Source organism: Seriola lalandi, unplaced genomic scaffold (assembly GCF_002814215.2).
Source record: "Seriola lalandi dorsalis isolate HSWRI2012SDOR001 ecotype SW California unplaced genomic scaffold, Sedor1 jcf7180002054682, whole genome shotgun sequence".
Classification (NCBI taxonomy): Eukaryota; Metazoa; Chordata; class Actinopteri; order Carangiformes; family Carangidae; genus Seriola; species Seriola lalandi.
The window spans coordinates 2,849,538-2,865,891 of NW_019525235.1; the positions used below are offsets into that span (position 1 = coordinate 2,849,538).

The 16,354-nt window shown below is 38.5% G+C and overlaps 1 protein-coding gene across 1 annotated transcript; it reads right to left on the reverse strand.

The window, feature by feature from the left end:
* Window positions 1-1,902: 1,902 nt before the first annotated feature.
* Window positions 1,903-4,105, reverse strand: LOC111667045 (ras-related and estrogen-regulated growth inhibitor-like protein A). The gene is made up of 4 exons (XM_023422612.2): window positions 3,996-4,105; window positions 3,850-3,903; window positions 3,661-3,737; window positions 1,903-3,079 (listed from the first exon to the last, which is right to left on the reverse strand). Exons 1-4 carry the CDS (start codon window positions 4,042-4,044, stop codon window positions 2,654-2,656), a joined length of 606 nt encoding a protein of 201 aa, XP_023278380.1. The 5' UTR covers window positions 4,045-4,105; the 3' UTR covers window positions 1,903-2,653.
* Between the last annotated feature and the right edge of the window lie 12,249 nt (window positions 4,106-16,354).

Sequence of the window (16,354 nt, forward strand, 5' to 3'; positions counted from 1 at the left end):
TAATCTGTGTGGACAATCCCATTCATTACATATAATCTGGTGTTAAGTGGATATTTTTTGAATTTTTTAAACCTCCATTGTCACGATTTGCAAAATGTTATACTGTATACAACAAATACATTAAATCTTATTTTCTTATTAAATCTTACTACTCATTTATTTGGCCATCTGGGGGCAGCAAAAACAAGTTGATATATCATCACCTTTGAAGTTGAACTTGTTAGCAACCAGTTGCTTATTTACACATCCAACATTATCATTCATTTGGAGCAATTCTTTTGGCTACCTTGCAAATGTGAGTCCAATATTCACTCTCCTTTCAGCTCTGCTTTGGTATCCTGAGGGAAATATCTGGCTCCTTAGCTGCTAAAAGCTCCTGGTCTGTTTTTTGGTCCTGAACAGGTAGCATTCAGTGGGTTTGTAGACCTTTTCCACTGAAAACACCTGCCTGTTGAGTCAGAAAGTGACAATATGAGAGTAGCCGAGCGAGCTGAAACTATCAAGCAATAAAGCTCTGTAAAGACATGGGGAGTTGCAGGTTCATGAATACAAAAGAGTGATCTCTTTCACAGTGTCACATTCTCTTCATGTTGTCATTTAATAATATTATTATTAAGATATTGATAATAGCAGTTTCAATAAATGTATAACTTTTTAAATGTATGATAAAAACATATAGTTTATTATTTTCTGCACAGTCTGTGATCCTGGACTAAACATCAACGGTGCAAAAGCTGTATCAAATATGAGCATGGCTGTGTTTGTTTGTCAGTGTAGAGGGTTGGAGTCAGGAAAGACATGGTATTGCTCTCAGACTGAGAGGAGGCAGGTCCACTGAAAGCTTACTGGCAGTTTCACAAGCTTGAGCAGGATCAATTCCTCCCTCTATCCACCAGAGAAAGCTTCCACATACTCGTACAAATGAGGATGCTTTTCTTGGCAAGCTTCTCCAAATATGTTATAAGAGTCATTACCCCATTAGGCCATTAATTTGAGATATGACCACAGCAGTGTAAGATGAATGTGTAATAAATGTGTGGATTCAAGCAAAAACAATAAGACACTTGTTTAAAATGAAAGACACGAAGACACGAACAATCCAAAACTGTCTTTTGAGGGTGTATGTTTATCGTCGCTGCAACTAGATGTCACACCAGCATCTCAGCCCAAAACAAATGCTTTATCTGCCCATTGGACAAAATCCCCATTCCACTCCCTTCATGTTCGTAGTCAGCAAGCTGTTAGGGAGCCCGGTGAAAGTGGCCATTAAAAAGTCAGCAAGAAGTACAACTGAATAAAGTTAGCGTGCCTACTGTAGCCGGTTGCTAATGAAAACAGACATGTGACATTATGTCGCCATCAAGTTAAACATCAAGGAGAAGAAAAGCCAGTCAAGCTAACTTAACATGTACACACTGCAAGACCGGATACCAAAACAAAGAACAGAGAAATTCAGAATACAGCACATCAAGAGCATGTGACTTTGTTCTCTGCTCAGGACATCATTACTTCACTATATCTTTACATAGAAAATAGTTGTTTGCTGGTATATTATTGTTTGAAATCTTGTTTACAAAACCTTAAATGCGGACACTGGTGTTCTGTAGTCATGACTGGAGGGTTTTGTGATAGTAGGATGATATAATCAGGAAGGAGACTGTTATTCATCCAGACCTTGCTTCAAGTCAATAAAGCACTCATTTCCATTAGCATCTGTCCTGTGCCCTAGAGCAACACTCTGAGTCTCTATAAGATTAAGCCTTGCTGATATGAAGCTTTATCATCCCTCCGTATGAGGTAAGAGTATTTCCTCATGGGGATCAATAATTATATCACATTACTAGAAAAAAAAAAACTATTTGAATTTCAAAATCAAAACAAATGAAAATCGTATATTTGTGCACATTTTGTGTTTTATTCAAATCCTTATGAGCTGTAAAACCGGGTTTAGACAAACAATACATTTCAGTACATGACATATAGTCAATGAATTAAACATGGCAAAGCTCATAAATATAGAAAACAGTTTCTTTTTTGCTTTACAGCGTTTAGACTTGAATAAATACAAATATTTGTGTTTTATTAAGTCTTAATAACAGGATTGAGCAAGACATTTTTTAGTTACTTTTTTCAAGCAACACAAAGGTTTCACTTGTGGTTTGAAGAGCTTTTTCTCTTTAGCATATGCATCATAAGTAAAGACACATTTAACTTGTGCATAGAATTGATTACAATCTGTAATCTGTAAAACAGAAAACATAACTTAAGACATATTGCCTTCCTTGTCGCACACAATAATATGTTACATGTTAAATATCTGTAAAATAAGAAAGACTATTTTATCTTGTGCAGCTTGAAGTGCAGCTAAAATCATAACATGTCACCAAAAAACATCTGTAACCTCGGTCACATTGCATTGCCTCCATGTTTTCTGAATTTTAATGGCTTTTTTCTTCCCTGGAGTCTTTCCACACTTCTTTACTGAGAAGAAGTTCCCATCTCTCTAGTGTCTCTGCCTCTGGAGGCGTTATTGTTACCTTTGGCACAGTAACATGTGACACACCTGGTAACATTTCACGGACAGACACTGTAATATCCATCCAGTCGAATGCAGATTCATAGAAAACTCCGTCCTCTTCTTTCATGGTCTTACTTAAAAGGAGTCTGTCCTTCTCCTGGCAAACACGGCAGACATGCTTTTCACTATGCCCTTGAACCCCAGAGGCCTCTTCATGGTCATCTTGGCGTCCTTCATCCTGTTCACCAGCCCGTGAAACACCATGAGCACGCTGTGGTAGTTCTCAGCCGCTGACACCTCGTAGAAGTGGCAGTCTGTGTTGAGAGCCAGCAGCCGGCCCTCCTCGCTCAGCACTGTCCGCCTGTGGCACAGGTCCCTCTTGTTACCCACAATCACTATGGGCGCTTTGTCTGCGTTCAGGTAGTCTTTGGTGGACTTGATGGTCTGAATGAGCCTGCTGACGCTATTGAAACTGGCCCTGTCGCAGATGCTGTAGACCAGGACGTAGCCATCCGCCCACTGGACCTTTTTCTCGAAGAGTGACGTCTCCACAGACAAATCCTGTGAAATCACACATTTAAGTTCAACTACAGCAACGACTCTTGGTGGAAAGTACCGTTTTCAATACATTTACAAGTTCTTTACTTTAGTGGAAATATGAGATTCTACTCCACTACTTCTCAGAGAGAAATATTACTACATTTTACTGCAGTTTGTGCATCTATTACAGCTATGGTTGGTTACAATGCAGATTAAGATTTTGCACAGAAAACATGATTATCTTCCAAGATATGATATATTGTTAAAGATCAAACTACCCAATGGTAAGTTATAAATAAGGACATCCTCACCAGCTGTAACATTTCCATAATGTTTGTATTTCAAGATTTCAATAATGAAAAAACAACATATAATATAGTAGTGTACAGTATGAACTTTTAGGAGATTTTTTTTTTTCATTTTTTTACTCAAGTAACTTGTAATGGAGTATTTTTATATTGTAGTAGGCCTATATCTACTTTTATTTCAGGATTCTTCTTCTACCAGTGGTAACAGTAGTATAGCATGTCAGCAGAATAAAGCAGCATTATTAACACCAAAGGTTATTCTATAGTAACTGTCAGAATAGTTTAGTCAATTACCTCAGAACAAGGTGAATCCCAAATATTGAGAGTGATCTCCCTCCCATCGACCATAAAACTGTGACTATAGATGGACTCTGCAAGAAAAGAGGGGGGAAAAAAGAAAAGAAAAGTGAAGTTCATGATGAAGTTTGACTAACTTGAAATGTTGCATTTCATCGAAGTTAATAAAACAGATTGGACACTCACCAATATCTCCATACTCTCCAATGAATCGCCGGGTTAAGAGGCGCACAGTCAGCGCTGAAAAACAATAGCGTTTAACTCACCATGTGCAACAGAGACATGATATAAAACTGGATCTCTTCTGATGACATGTTTTTTTTTTAGCCTACCTGACTTTCCGACGCTCTCTGTACCCATAACAACAATGTTGGCATCCATCCTCAGTGAAACAGCTGTGCCGAGCCGCTCAGCTCCATGTGTGGCAGAAGAGGAAGCTGCTGTGCCGCTGCTGCAGGCTGAGAGCGGTTAATATAGCACAGACAGGTGGGCGGAGTAAACAAATCATCCACAACAACAACAAAACAGCAGCAGCAGCAGCAGTGATTCAATAATGTCTCCCTCAAGTGGTCTCGCACATGCGTCTTCAGGGAACACGTGAATGGAAATAAAAACGGATGCAGACGACAGGAAATAAACAGAAAAGTCCAACTCATTTTTATATTCTTTACTCTTCGCTATAGTTTTATAATTCAATCCATCCTCTTATAGAAAAGGCACATAGGTTGATTTTCTCAATCAAGATTGGCTTATTTTTTGTCATGAGTTTCCATTGAGAGGTGGAATGTAACTGTATGCTGTACTCAAGTATTTTCATCTTATTCTACTTAATACGTTACTTCTACACTTCCACTGCAGGTTAGATGGAACTGGTGTACTTTTTTTTTTACTACATTTATCTTTTATCTAATAGTTATATTTCAAATCAAGATTTTACATAAAAACCTATGACAAGCTTATAAGATATGGTTCATTAAACCCAAAAGTATGTAAAATAGCTGGCTTCACCACAACCAACAACAACAGTAAAAGGTTGCTTAGCCTATATATCAATGCATCAGTAGCAACATCTTATGATACAATATAATAGTATCACTCACAGGGGTAATGTTTCTGCATTGAGAGGCTATTGTTAATATATTTTGCTGGATGTGCTGTTTATTCAAGGGCCAGCAGATCAGCAGATGTGTGAGTGTAATGTGAGTGGGCGTTCATAATAAGTTTGCCTAATTGTTTGTAGGCTAGTTTTTTGCAGGTCCAGTTCATTTAATTGTTGATGACAGGGTCAAAACATCTGTTGGAATTATTCTTTCTGTCTTTCAGAATAAGTAACAACACTGAGAGCTGAGAACCAACATGACATGGGCACCCACACAAAGCCACCGAGGTGAGTATTAGTTTAGTTTTACTTTTCTATGTAAAACAGTACAGCAGACTGTTTTCTTAACAACCAATCTGAGGGAACACAGCATTTTCAGGTATATATACATATATATAGGTAGAGAGAAAGAGAGAGAGAGAGACGTTAACTTCACTCTAGTCTAACAAAGCGTCTTTACATTGCTGCTGCGAACAGTAACCACAAGGGGGAAGTAGATTTCAATAAATGTTTTCCACAACAGATGACTTTATTTTGCTTCCTGTAGGCTGAAAAAAGGAAAGAGTAAGACTGTGCGTGTGTGTGTGTGTGTGTGTGTGTGATTTATCTTTATCTTATCCAGCTGTTCTATTCCTGTTTAAATGTGATCTCTCCCAGTAAAAAACACAAGATGTTCATGACCCCTACATGAGAAACACATTAATATTTGTAAAACTATTCACCATCAAGAGTGTGAATGTTTATCATCAAGTCCAGTTGCTTTTTTTTGTGCTTTTTTATGAATTGCATAAACCAGTCCTCACATTTCCCAGGTTGTCAGCATGTGTGTGTGAAATTCATCACTGATATCTGAGGCACATAAAGTTTCTAGCCGGTGAAGGTGCCATATACATGAAATTTCCTATGCAGGGATATTACAGTGGTGATAAATGTTTTCAGTCCCTGGGCATACAATCAAGAAGGAGGCAATCCTAACCCAAATTAATAAGCGACCAGAACAGGGAAATGAATTATATCCAAAAGTAGTTTATTTACCAACAGTGCTTCCAGAATGATGTGTGCTTTGGGAACATACTTCATTAGAGAAAATACTTTCCACATGACAGTCTGCTCAACTGTAAATCCTCGGTGTCTCAGTGAAGCCTGAGTTTGTCTTAATAGATGCTGGACACATGACATTATTTAATTCTTTAAAGCTCTGAAGTGCTTTTCTTTTGTCATTGCCCACAGTGGAGATATTTCATGTTAAAGTGAGAAAATTATATTAAATAAGAAACTTATTATTATTGTTACCAAGACATTTTAGTTAGTCACTAAAATGTTAATGCAAACTGAGCTGTACCAAACTGTCAAACTGATGGTCATGTGATATATAGCTGTCAGTGCAGTGAACATCATGCAGCATGGAAGATGATTTTAAAAATGGAATGAAGCAAAAATATCTTTATCTTGCATGTTCCATAATTCATTTCCATCTCTCAGTGTTTTAATGCCTAGCAGTACTTTGAAGAGAGAGGCATTTCAAAAGAGTCAGGTATTACTGTAGGTATTTAGCGTAATACCAAACATGTTTTTTAATATGTTGATATACATATATATATATATATATATAAATATTCCTTAAGAAATTAAAGGAATGAAGACCTCAGCAACATTCAGTGGTAGAGTATTTATATTCCCTCAACAAGGCCTTTTCATCAAAAGCTGTTTCACAGGAAGCTGCTTCAACTGTGTGTGCTTATGCAAATAAATCTTCTTACGGACTTAACTTACACTCACTTTATGTGTGTGATAATTCCACTTTTCCCTGTTTCCCTGTGCGATAAGGAAGTAAACTGAAAACTATCCTCTTGATAATAGACGTCAGATGGCAGGCCTTACTTAAATTTACACTCGATTTGCAATTCCATTTGAAATGTGACACTTTAAATAGAGAAAGATAAAACTGAACGGAGTGAAGCAGTAGTACAACGTTCAGCTTCTCTGAGATGTGCACTTATTGAATTTACATTCATGTTCAGCTCACTTTAAAACCTTTATTCAATGTAAGTATGCTATAGGATGCAGGTGAAGAAGATATATCCACATAGCACAAAGTTCAGAGAGCCTTAGCTGATGTTTAATATTTTTCTCCTCTCTGAGAGGATGAGGAATCTAACTGGTAACATAGTCCTCCTATCATGCACACCAGAGTTTCTTACCTGTATGGATTTAATTGCAGCGGATATCCATTTGTGCATTTTCCTGTCTTCACAAACTGATTCTTTTGCAGCCAGTAGATGATTTCTCCCCACGTGGTCATTGTTCATTTCATACACACTCACACACAAATCTCAGGCAAAGTGTAGAGAGCGTGTTCAAACTGTTCTGTGCTCAAGTACATCAAAACCTCTTTTTTATATACAGTGTATGTCTTGGCCAATTGTGGACAACAGAACAAGCTGTTAACACAACACTGACATGCTGTCACTTTAAAAGGCTTTCAAATGTGTTACAAGTTTCCTGTTTACACACCCAGCGGAGAGCAACATTCATTTAAAGACTTGTTTCTGGCCACCTAGCTCTGATTTGGTCATCAACCATCTCCTGAGGGAAATTTCTGATGCTCTGTCTGTCTGTTGTTTGGTGGTGGGCAGGTAATGTACAGCGGGTTATTAGAGCTTTTTTGCTAAGAGAGATAGAGAGTGATTCAAAACAGTAGAGTTTTTCTTGCCAAAAAACTGAAACTGAGGAGAACTGTCGGGTGAGAGTTTGTCACTACAACTGTCCCCTTTCACATTAAAATAGTCAATGAATCCATTGATAGGACAGGAGTCTATTGTCATAATTATGGATCAGCTATACTTCCACCTAAATGTTAGCATCCACAATCTAACAGTGACAATGCTAACATGCTGATCTGTAACAGATATAGTGTTTACCATGTGTACCATCTCAGTTTCATGTGGTAGCATGCTAACATTTGCCAGTTAGCACTTAGTTTTAAAGGTGTTTGATCATGAAATGTTATTACAATTCATCCTTAGATGAACATGAATGTCATATCATCACCATCCATCCAATATTTGTTAAGACATTTCAATCAAAACTACAAATGTCCACCTGTATCAGTAGGATACATCCTCAGGTGACCGTGTATGTCTTAATGAATTTCATCCCCATCCATCTGATGGTTGTTGGGATATTTAAGTCTGGACCAAAGTGGCAGACCAACTGACTGACAGCAGGCATTTCCATCATAAAACATTGATTAGAGCAGCTTTAAACTCAGTATGTGCACCGTCTGAACAGAAATATTCAGATCATAAGTGCATTTTTGTCCGCCTTTGGTGAAACAATGTGATTTTGAATGACAATGGACGCAGAGCAAAAAAATTTATATTTGGACCTCTGCAGACAAAGACAAATGAAGCTTTTCTGTCCAAAGCAAAAAGATCATATCTTCAGCACTACTAGCATCAGTTGCTTGCAGCTGATAAAACTGAAGGCCATCCATCATCAGCAGCCACTTATACACTGATGCCCTCATTAGACAGCTGTGATACAGGACTGGAGAAGAGGGAAGAGCAGGCCATTAGCATGTCATTTCCCAGACAGGAAGGAAGCTTTCAGACCCGCACCATTAGAATTACAGGATGAGGAAGAAAGGCACCTTTTATATACAAAGACTGAAATAATTCCTCCTCTATCCTCGCCAGCATTGGCACATTAAGAAGAGGAAAGAGGCCTCCTCAAACAAAATCTATGCAGAATATGGAGTTGGTTATTAAACAACTGTAATTCTTTACAATGTTCTCAAGTAAATTCAGTTGTTAGCTTGCATCTGATTAAAAATATAAAAAGTTTGAGCTGTTGTCTGTGCAGATATTATCATATTTAATCCCTCTACAACATATAAAGCATGTCATTTAATGGCACGTACACCACTGACTCCACTCCTGCAAACATCCTCAATGATGAAACATGTTTCCCAGGCTGCTGTCCCTCTGCGAGTGAGTTTGTCAGGCGGCCATATGTTCACATGTTGCTTTTTAGTTTGTTTGCATTTGACTTCAAGAATGATTGTGTGCTTACTGGGAAAAGTGCTGGCTGAATATTTCATGATATAAATATGCTAAGTGGTTTGTAATGGCCCCTGAAGGTTCTTCAGAATTTCACATAATGTCCTCTCCATCACCCCCATGTTTCTCTCAGTATGTGCCCCGGGGTAGGAGAGCCACTAAATGTTTCCCCAAATTACTTTTTTTTTTTTAAAGGTAATTATAGATATAAAAGCACAATGTTTGGCGCAACATTCACAATTTCAACATTATTACATTTGTACATAAAAGCATGAAGGATTATCAAGGAATTCTTTTTTTTTTTTTTTTATAAGATTTTGAGTCTTGGAGTTGAGAGGAACCAAAAAAAAAGTGTTTTTAGCCAAGGAATAAAATGGAAGAAAAGAAAATTTAATCTAATCATCTTAACACTCAAATGTAAATATTAAAAGTGTTCAGACTGATCCACACAGGGACTAGGAGTACCATTGGGGCCAGAATAGTCACATGCATATCTTGTGCTGTGCTGAGCAAAATTTCCAAGTGAATTATCTCCTCAGTTGCATGAAATCATCTTAACTCTGGACAGCCTCCAGTGACAGAGAGCCTTTTGGATGTGGTGCCTCATTAGTCAGCTTTTCAACGTGAATTATCAGCCCACCACATGCCAAACAATGGCAATCAAAATGTCAGCGACTAAAATATCTCCCTTGCAAAAGAAGCGATGAAATCTGCTGAGTGAAGGGATGAATCCTGTTTAAGACCATACTGCAGATGTCGTGCTGCCTTCTGTTTCTCATGAGGGTGGCTGTCAAATCTCATGTGGATAACCCCACCCAACCCTAAACAAAGTTTTGCCTCAATTTCCACTTTGAGTCCAGAACGGCAACGTTTGATTTATGAGTCTGCTCCTCCATAGTTGCCAGTTGTAGCTGAGGTATAGCAAGAAGGCTTTAATTAACCGGATTACAGGCCTGTGGTAATTCACATTTCAAAAAAGGTCACATGACAAAACGTACACTTCTTGCACTAAAACTTTGTACCCATAACCAACGACTCTCAAGCTGCTGGTGTCATGGTTTGCTATAGCAGACACCTTTTGTCAGTTTTGTTTGGACTTTTCGCACTTCCTGTTTTATTTTGTAATTGGTTCCTTGTGTGTCAGTGTTTTTGCTTCCTGTATTGGTCCTGTTTCTGTGTGGTGATTATCTGCCCCGCCCTAATGTGCTTCACCTGTGGGCAATCACCCTTGCCTCCTTTGTCTATATAGTCTTTGTGCTCCCCTTTGTCTGGGTCGGTTTGTCTCTGTTGTCTCTGTTGATTTCTGGGTTTGTCCTCGTCGGTTCACGTGCCTGTTAATGTCTGGTTGGTCGCAAAGCTGTTCATGTCTGCTTTGTCCTCGGTTTGTTCATGTTGCCTGTCCCTGTCTCCTGTTTTAAGTTCCTGTGTTTCCCTGTGCTTCACCAGTGTTGTGTGTAACTTTTAAGTTAATAAACCTTTTTGCACCGTCTCCCATGTGTTGGCTGCATTTGGGTCCAGCCAAACCCCTCAAACCCTGTGACAGTTGTGACAGCTAGCCAGAGTGGTGTTCTCCTTATTTCTGCTTCAGGTCTTTTGCAACATTTCAGTCCCGTAATTTTAGAGAAAGAGATGATATCCTAGTCATCATCATGTAGGCCTGCAGTTAGGGCCGAAACTACCAATGATGACACAGTAGATATGTCGTCTGTACTTTTTATGGGAATATGGGAATTTAAGCAACTACTACATTCTAAAAATAATTATAAAGAAACCTATATACAGTGTATTTTACAGGGTATTTTTGAAATAATTATATCCAATAGTTAGATCTTGCTGTTGGATATAAGAGAAAAAATATATAATTCCAAATAATTAACGCATTTGAGACAGACAATCAAACATGCACTGTATCAGTCGAATGTGATATTGCTGAAAAGGAGCCTAATATTACATTTTATAATAATTAAATGATAGCTGTTCATTCGTGTGTCAATGTGAAACAGTTACAGAAACAGTCGCAGCCTCAAGTTAATATGTCAGTCCTTGTCAGCTTATTGCAGATATGTCAACGTCCGTGTATATGGTGGCTGAGAAGTGACAAAAACCTGCTGTACAGAAATGTCAGAAATATTTGTAAGAGTTATTTAAAAGTTTTGTCCACCAGAGAGCACTGACAAGTTTGGATTTTTTTTCAGCTGTCGGGACACATTTTCCTCACACCTCTTTTAAAAACCAATGTAGGCATCCCGATGAAAAATGTGCACTTATCTTTTGTGCTTATGTGCTTATAAGGGTAAAAAGAGTATTGTGTCATATTATTTTAACTCTTCAATACCAAAAATCCAGCGTCAGTTTGGTGTATCCAAAAACTGTTCCAAGCCCACTCTCTACTACTCTACTCTACTACTACTCTCTAAAATTCTTCTTAAGACAATATTGAGAGAATGATTTTTAATCAGTTGTGCAGTGTATGATTTACAAATCTGCAAAGTGAAATATCTACCACATCAGAATCCTGTGGTAGTATCACACAGTTGGTAAATAATAGCTCAGGTGTTATTTGAGGTCACATGAGACACAGAAAACTCATGATGAAGCAAAGGTGAATGAACAAGCAATGCCACTCAAGACCTCTAGCAATTTCTGCGTTCATTAAATACAGGCATATGATTAAATTTAAAAAATGTATGATTTTTTTTCTGTGAACAGGGCAGACATAATAAGTTTGGGCTCAACTGCAGCACATTGTGTCAAGAAAGCGATCCAGAAGCATGTGACCACTGCTTAAGGTTGCGTAAGGTTTTTAAAGAAAAGTACACAGTAGACAATAATTGTTATGATAAGCTGTTTAATTACTGCTGAATTTTACTATTCAGATCTGTTTGGCCTCGGCCTCAGGACACTGTAAAGCAAACATGGGATTTTCCCGAGAAAATGAACAGGCTCTTTGGGGTATTTTCAGAAATCATTTGTATATTTCTGGTTTGAATCATTACGAAGCTATAAAATGAGGCTCATTAGGTCATGAAAGCTCCAAAATGAGTCAACAAGTCAAGCTCCAGTGCAGTCGCTCCAGGTTGTACATCTTGCTGAAATGTAAGTGCCTCGACTCTTTAGCTTCTCTCTTTGGGATTGAGAGATTAGGATTTTTGCAAATATTGTTTTGACAGACAAATGGAGGCAGAGGAAGAAAAAAAAACTGTGACTATTAGAAGTTTGGCTGAAACATCGTCATGTTAGCTCCCTGGGGTGATCTCTTCTGTCTGCCATTCTTCTGCCATTGTTTCCATCTATCCACACTTGTAACTCAAAACTTTTTATGCGTGTGGGTTTTTTCCCATGCTCACCTGGCCCACAGTGCGTCTTTCTTTGCTGACTCTTTGTGTGGATGCCATCCGACTCGTCTGTCTGGTTTTACCAGCTTTGCCTCTTTTCTCCTTGTGAATGTTGGATGTTGCACTGCAAACTTTCTATGTCAGTCTCATGAAACAGGCTGGACTGGTAATTAAAAAAAAATGTCCTCAGAAATGTCAACAAATATGTACTTTTACTTTTGGGGAAGACACCTCTGCTGAGTGGAGTAACTTTTTTAACATCACATGTTTCAGGAAAGATTCATCTAGATTAAAGCTGAGTGACCAGCAGGCTCTTCAGCCTCATGAGGAGCGGCTGCATTTTGGAATACACACATGTATATTTTGGCTTTATTTACCCCTTGGGAGAAAACTGGACCATGTTGCTTTATATGGGCTATGTTTAAAACCCTCTCCCCAGCAGCCCAGATGATATTACTCTATTTAAAAACCACACGTTGCCCTCTCTATTGATACCAGTGTAAAAATAGACAGCAGAGCGGCAGCATGAAATGGTTTAAAATGTAGAACAGACAGCAGCACGCTATATTTAGACGAAACACAATCACAAAAAGTGCCTCATGACATTTTAGTAACTCCCCACTGAAGCTGCAAATGCCATTTGACTGTCCTTACACTCATGCAGTATTTATATGTCCTGAAGATCTCTGATGATGTCTGAGGAGAGGTTTGGGTTTGAGGTGTAACTTCACTTATGGTCACTCTGTGTGACTGCAAGTAAAATGTACCACAGCTGTTAGGAAAACTGTGCTGTTTGAGTCTGACCTTCAATTACTCTCCCTATTGTCAATGTTAGAAGAAATGAGGGATGACAACTCTGATGTCATATTGAGAGGACACACGGTCAGAGCTGGTTATACAGTCTGTGAAGTGGCAGAATATGAATCAAGTCAAAAGTAAATAAAACACCTAACACAGACGGCTCCTAAATACATGGCTCCATTCCAGCAGCTGAAGTTTTTCTTAAAACTGTGTCTTTGTTGTTGTTTTTTTGGAACATTATGAAAGTGAATCAGGTCCAAGCCGCTGCTTACTTTACACACAGGGTTATAACACTGCAGGAAACATGTTGGAGGTTTTCCACTGAACATTGTGCTTTAGTATCTGCATTGCTGGGCGATGCAGCACTTTGAGCTGAGAAGGAGACGGCTCTGAGCCCAGACCGAGGCAGGAAGCTGACACTGTCTGAACATGCAGTGGAATTCATGTAGAAATTGTTTCAGTTGTGTAACATCTGTGTCTTTTATTGTGTTTTTGGATAAGTAAAAGTAACTTCAGTCATTTCAGCTACAGTTATTTTCTTGAGGTTACATAACAATGAAAGTATTGATAGTGATAAATTGAAACTGTTCAATTCCATTCTGAAATTGAATCGAAGTAATACCATGTAGACTTGATGTAAAAAAGAAACAAAACATGTGCTTTGGGTAGAAATACACAACACGAGGCACAGACAAGAGCAAACTCCATTCATCAAACTGATGTAGTCTTAAAGGAATGCAATTTGTCATTTTGGGAAATAAACTTAGCTCAGAATAAAGACTGAAAACAGGGGGGAAACAGCTGGCCTGTCTCCTTCCAAAGTTCAAAACTCATGAAATATCTACAGCACATAATGTTCCATAAAATCCACCTCTCATTTTTATCTGATGGTTTTTGTATGGTTTAAAGGTATAATATGTTAATTGGTGGGCTTTAGGGGTGCTCTGCTCAGAAGAAAGCCAGGGAAGCTCGTTCCCCCTGCAAACAATGTTTATGCAAGGCCAAGCTAACTGCTAAGCTAACTGTAGTTTATTTAAAGGAAAATCACTTTTTTTTGTCCAATCATTTTTGCAAAGCACAGATCTAGTAATCTTCAGTCACACTGAAGGGACATAGTACTTATAAAATCCATACATTTAAAAGTTGTGGCCTAAGTAGATTACAGAGAGAGAAAAACACCAAGTAGCAGCTTAATGTAGCAGACGCAGGATCAGCAGTTACCCGTACTCAGTGTTTTCACAGTAATTCACACATCTCATTTCCTATTAAATCTGTTGATAAGTTCACAGTACAAAGTCCCTCTGCACTGAGCCTGCTGCCCATATCCTCCCGGAACTGTTTCCATGGCAACTGCTGCAGCGTAAGAGCAAGGCTGAAGATTTTCGGATGGATGCTGAGATCTAATGACAGATGAGATGAGAACTGTGCAAACGAATGCACAACTCTATAACAGCAGTCTTTGATCAGCACTGAGTTGAACAAAAATAGAGAGCTGCAGATGTTTGTTTTTTTTAATGTGCAGATCATGTTTTGTGTTTGAGTTTTCAGTCGTAGCACAGAGACAAAAACTAGGCTTGACAGTTGCAGCAGGTAACACACACACACACACACACACACACACACACACACACATATATAAGGAGAGACTGTCCTGAGCCTTTTACTGCAGGCGAAACCCTGTGTGGGACCAAAAGTGCAGTGAACCATGAGAAGTAAGAGACAGTGTTGGTTTGTGAAAGCAATGGCTTGTGTCTCTTTCCACTCTGGAACTGTGTAAGAAAATCACTGCTTATGAAGGAAATAATTACACAGAAAAGATTATAACCCATTTTGTGTCCCAGTCCCAATGCTGTTTGAGCAGAGGACTATGAAAAATAGTGAACACATCAGGACCTTGACATGTAACACACTCAAAATAAAACCAAGTGCCAGGTGGAAATGAGGTGGATAAAAATCCGAAAAGAAATTGTATCTGAAATGTGATTTTTACTGAAATAAAATTTTATTCATTTATTGAACAGGTTTAATCTACAATATATACAATATCCATATATTTGTGTAAAACTGTTCTAACTCATGTTTATTCTTGTATACAGGTCTCTCTTGAAAACACATATTTACACATTAACACATATAATTTAAAAACAGGCAAGTGTGAATATTTTTACAAAACAAACTTCAGTGAATATCAGTTACAGTGTTACTTCATGTTTCCAAGGATACATTTAGTTTCTTGCCAAATGTCATAATGTGTTCCTTAGAATCCATTGGTAAAACTGAATAATGCCGAAATACAGCACACTAATCAAGCACTTTATTAGGAACACCTGTACACCTGATTAGTCATGCAATTATCCAGTCAGCCAATCATGTGGCAGCAGAGCAGTGCATAAAATCCTGCAGACACAGGTTAGGAGCTTCAGTTAATATTCATATCAAACATCAGAATGGAGAAAAAATTTGGTCTTGTGGCTTTGACTGTGGCATGATTATTGGTGCCATTGTTGGTGAGGAATGTTTTCTTGGCACACTTGGGCCCCTTAACACCAATGCGGCATTGTTTGTATGCCACAGCCTATCTGAGTGTTGTTGCTGACCATGTGCAATGGCTACTTCCAGCAGGATAATGCACCATTTCACACAGCAAAAGTTGTCTCAAATTGATTTCATGAACATGACAGTGAGTTCAGTTAACTTAATTGGTCTCCCCAAACTCTAGATCTGAATCCAATCAAACACCTTTGAGTTGTGGTAGAAGAGGCGAGTTATAATATGAATGTGCAACTGACAAATCTGCAGAAATAATGTGACAAATTTGTCAACATGGCCCTACTTCGTATTAGTATGGTGTTCCTAATAAAGTGATTGGTGAGTGTATAATGTCCGCAGTGTAAATTTTATTCACTCAGTCAGGGCATAACAGTCGATACCAACACTGTGCTTCATGATGGGTGTTCTAAATTAAGTAATGAAGTAAAGTATTTTTTAATGACGTAGAGCTGGCTACGTAGTGGGAGTTTATAGGCACTGAAAGCTTATAAAGTAACTTTTCTTTGGTAAACATTGTGAAATAACTGAAAGGTACTGCAGGCATGATTTCGCCAAAACTTTAAACAGGAAAAGTTACTGTATAGAATTGTTTGTACTCCCAGTTATTGCTCAGACTTCTCCCATTTCCCAGTGTCTCCCAGCAGACACGGGCTGGGCTTCTTTTCCACAGTCCACCCTTTTCCAAATCCTATAAATAGCAGTTGTTTCAGAGGGCAGAACAATACTCTGCAGGCTTTTCCATTCATACATTCCTGGCATCGGTCCGAGCCGTCACCGCCCACTGACTGTTACTACCTGACTCATGTCCCTGCACATCCACTGTATGTAAACAATGGTTCACACAC

Bases quoted from the DNA above. Each gene is read 5' to 3' on its own strand.
- LOC111667045 (XM_023422612.2), bottom strand. From the start codon at position 4,044: ATGGATGCCAACATTGTTGTTATGGGTACAGAGAGCGTCGGAAAGTCA. The intron at 3,904-3,995 runs GTAGGCTAAAAA...ATTGTTTTTCAG, and splicing joins AGAGAGCGTCGGAAAGTCAG to CGCTGACTGTGCGCCTCTTA. The intron at 3,738-3,849 runs GTGAGTGTCCAA...CTTTTCTTGCAG, and splicing joins TGGAGAGTATGGAGATATTG to AGTCCATCTATAGTCACAGT.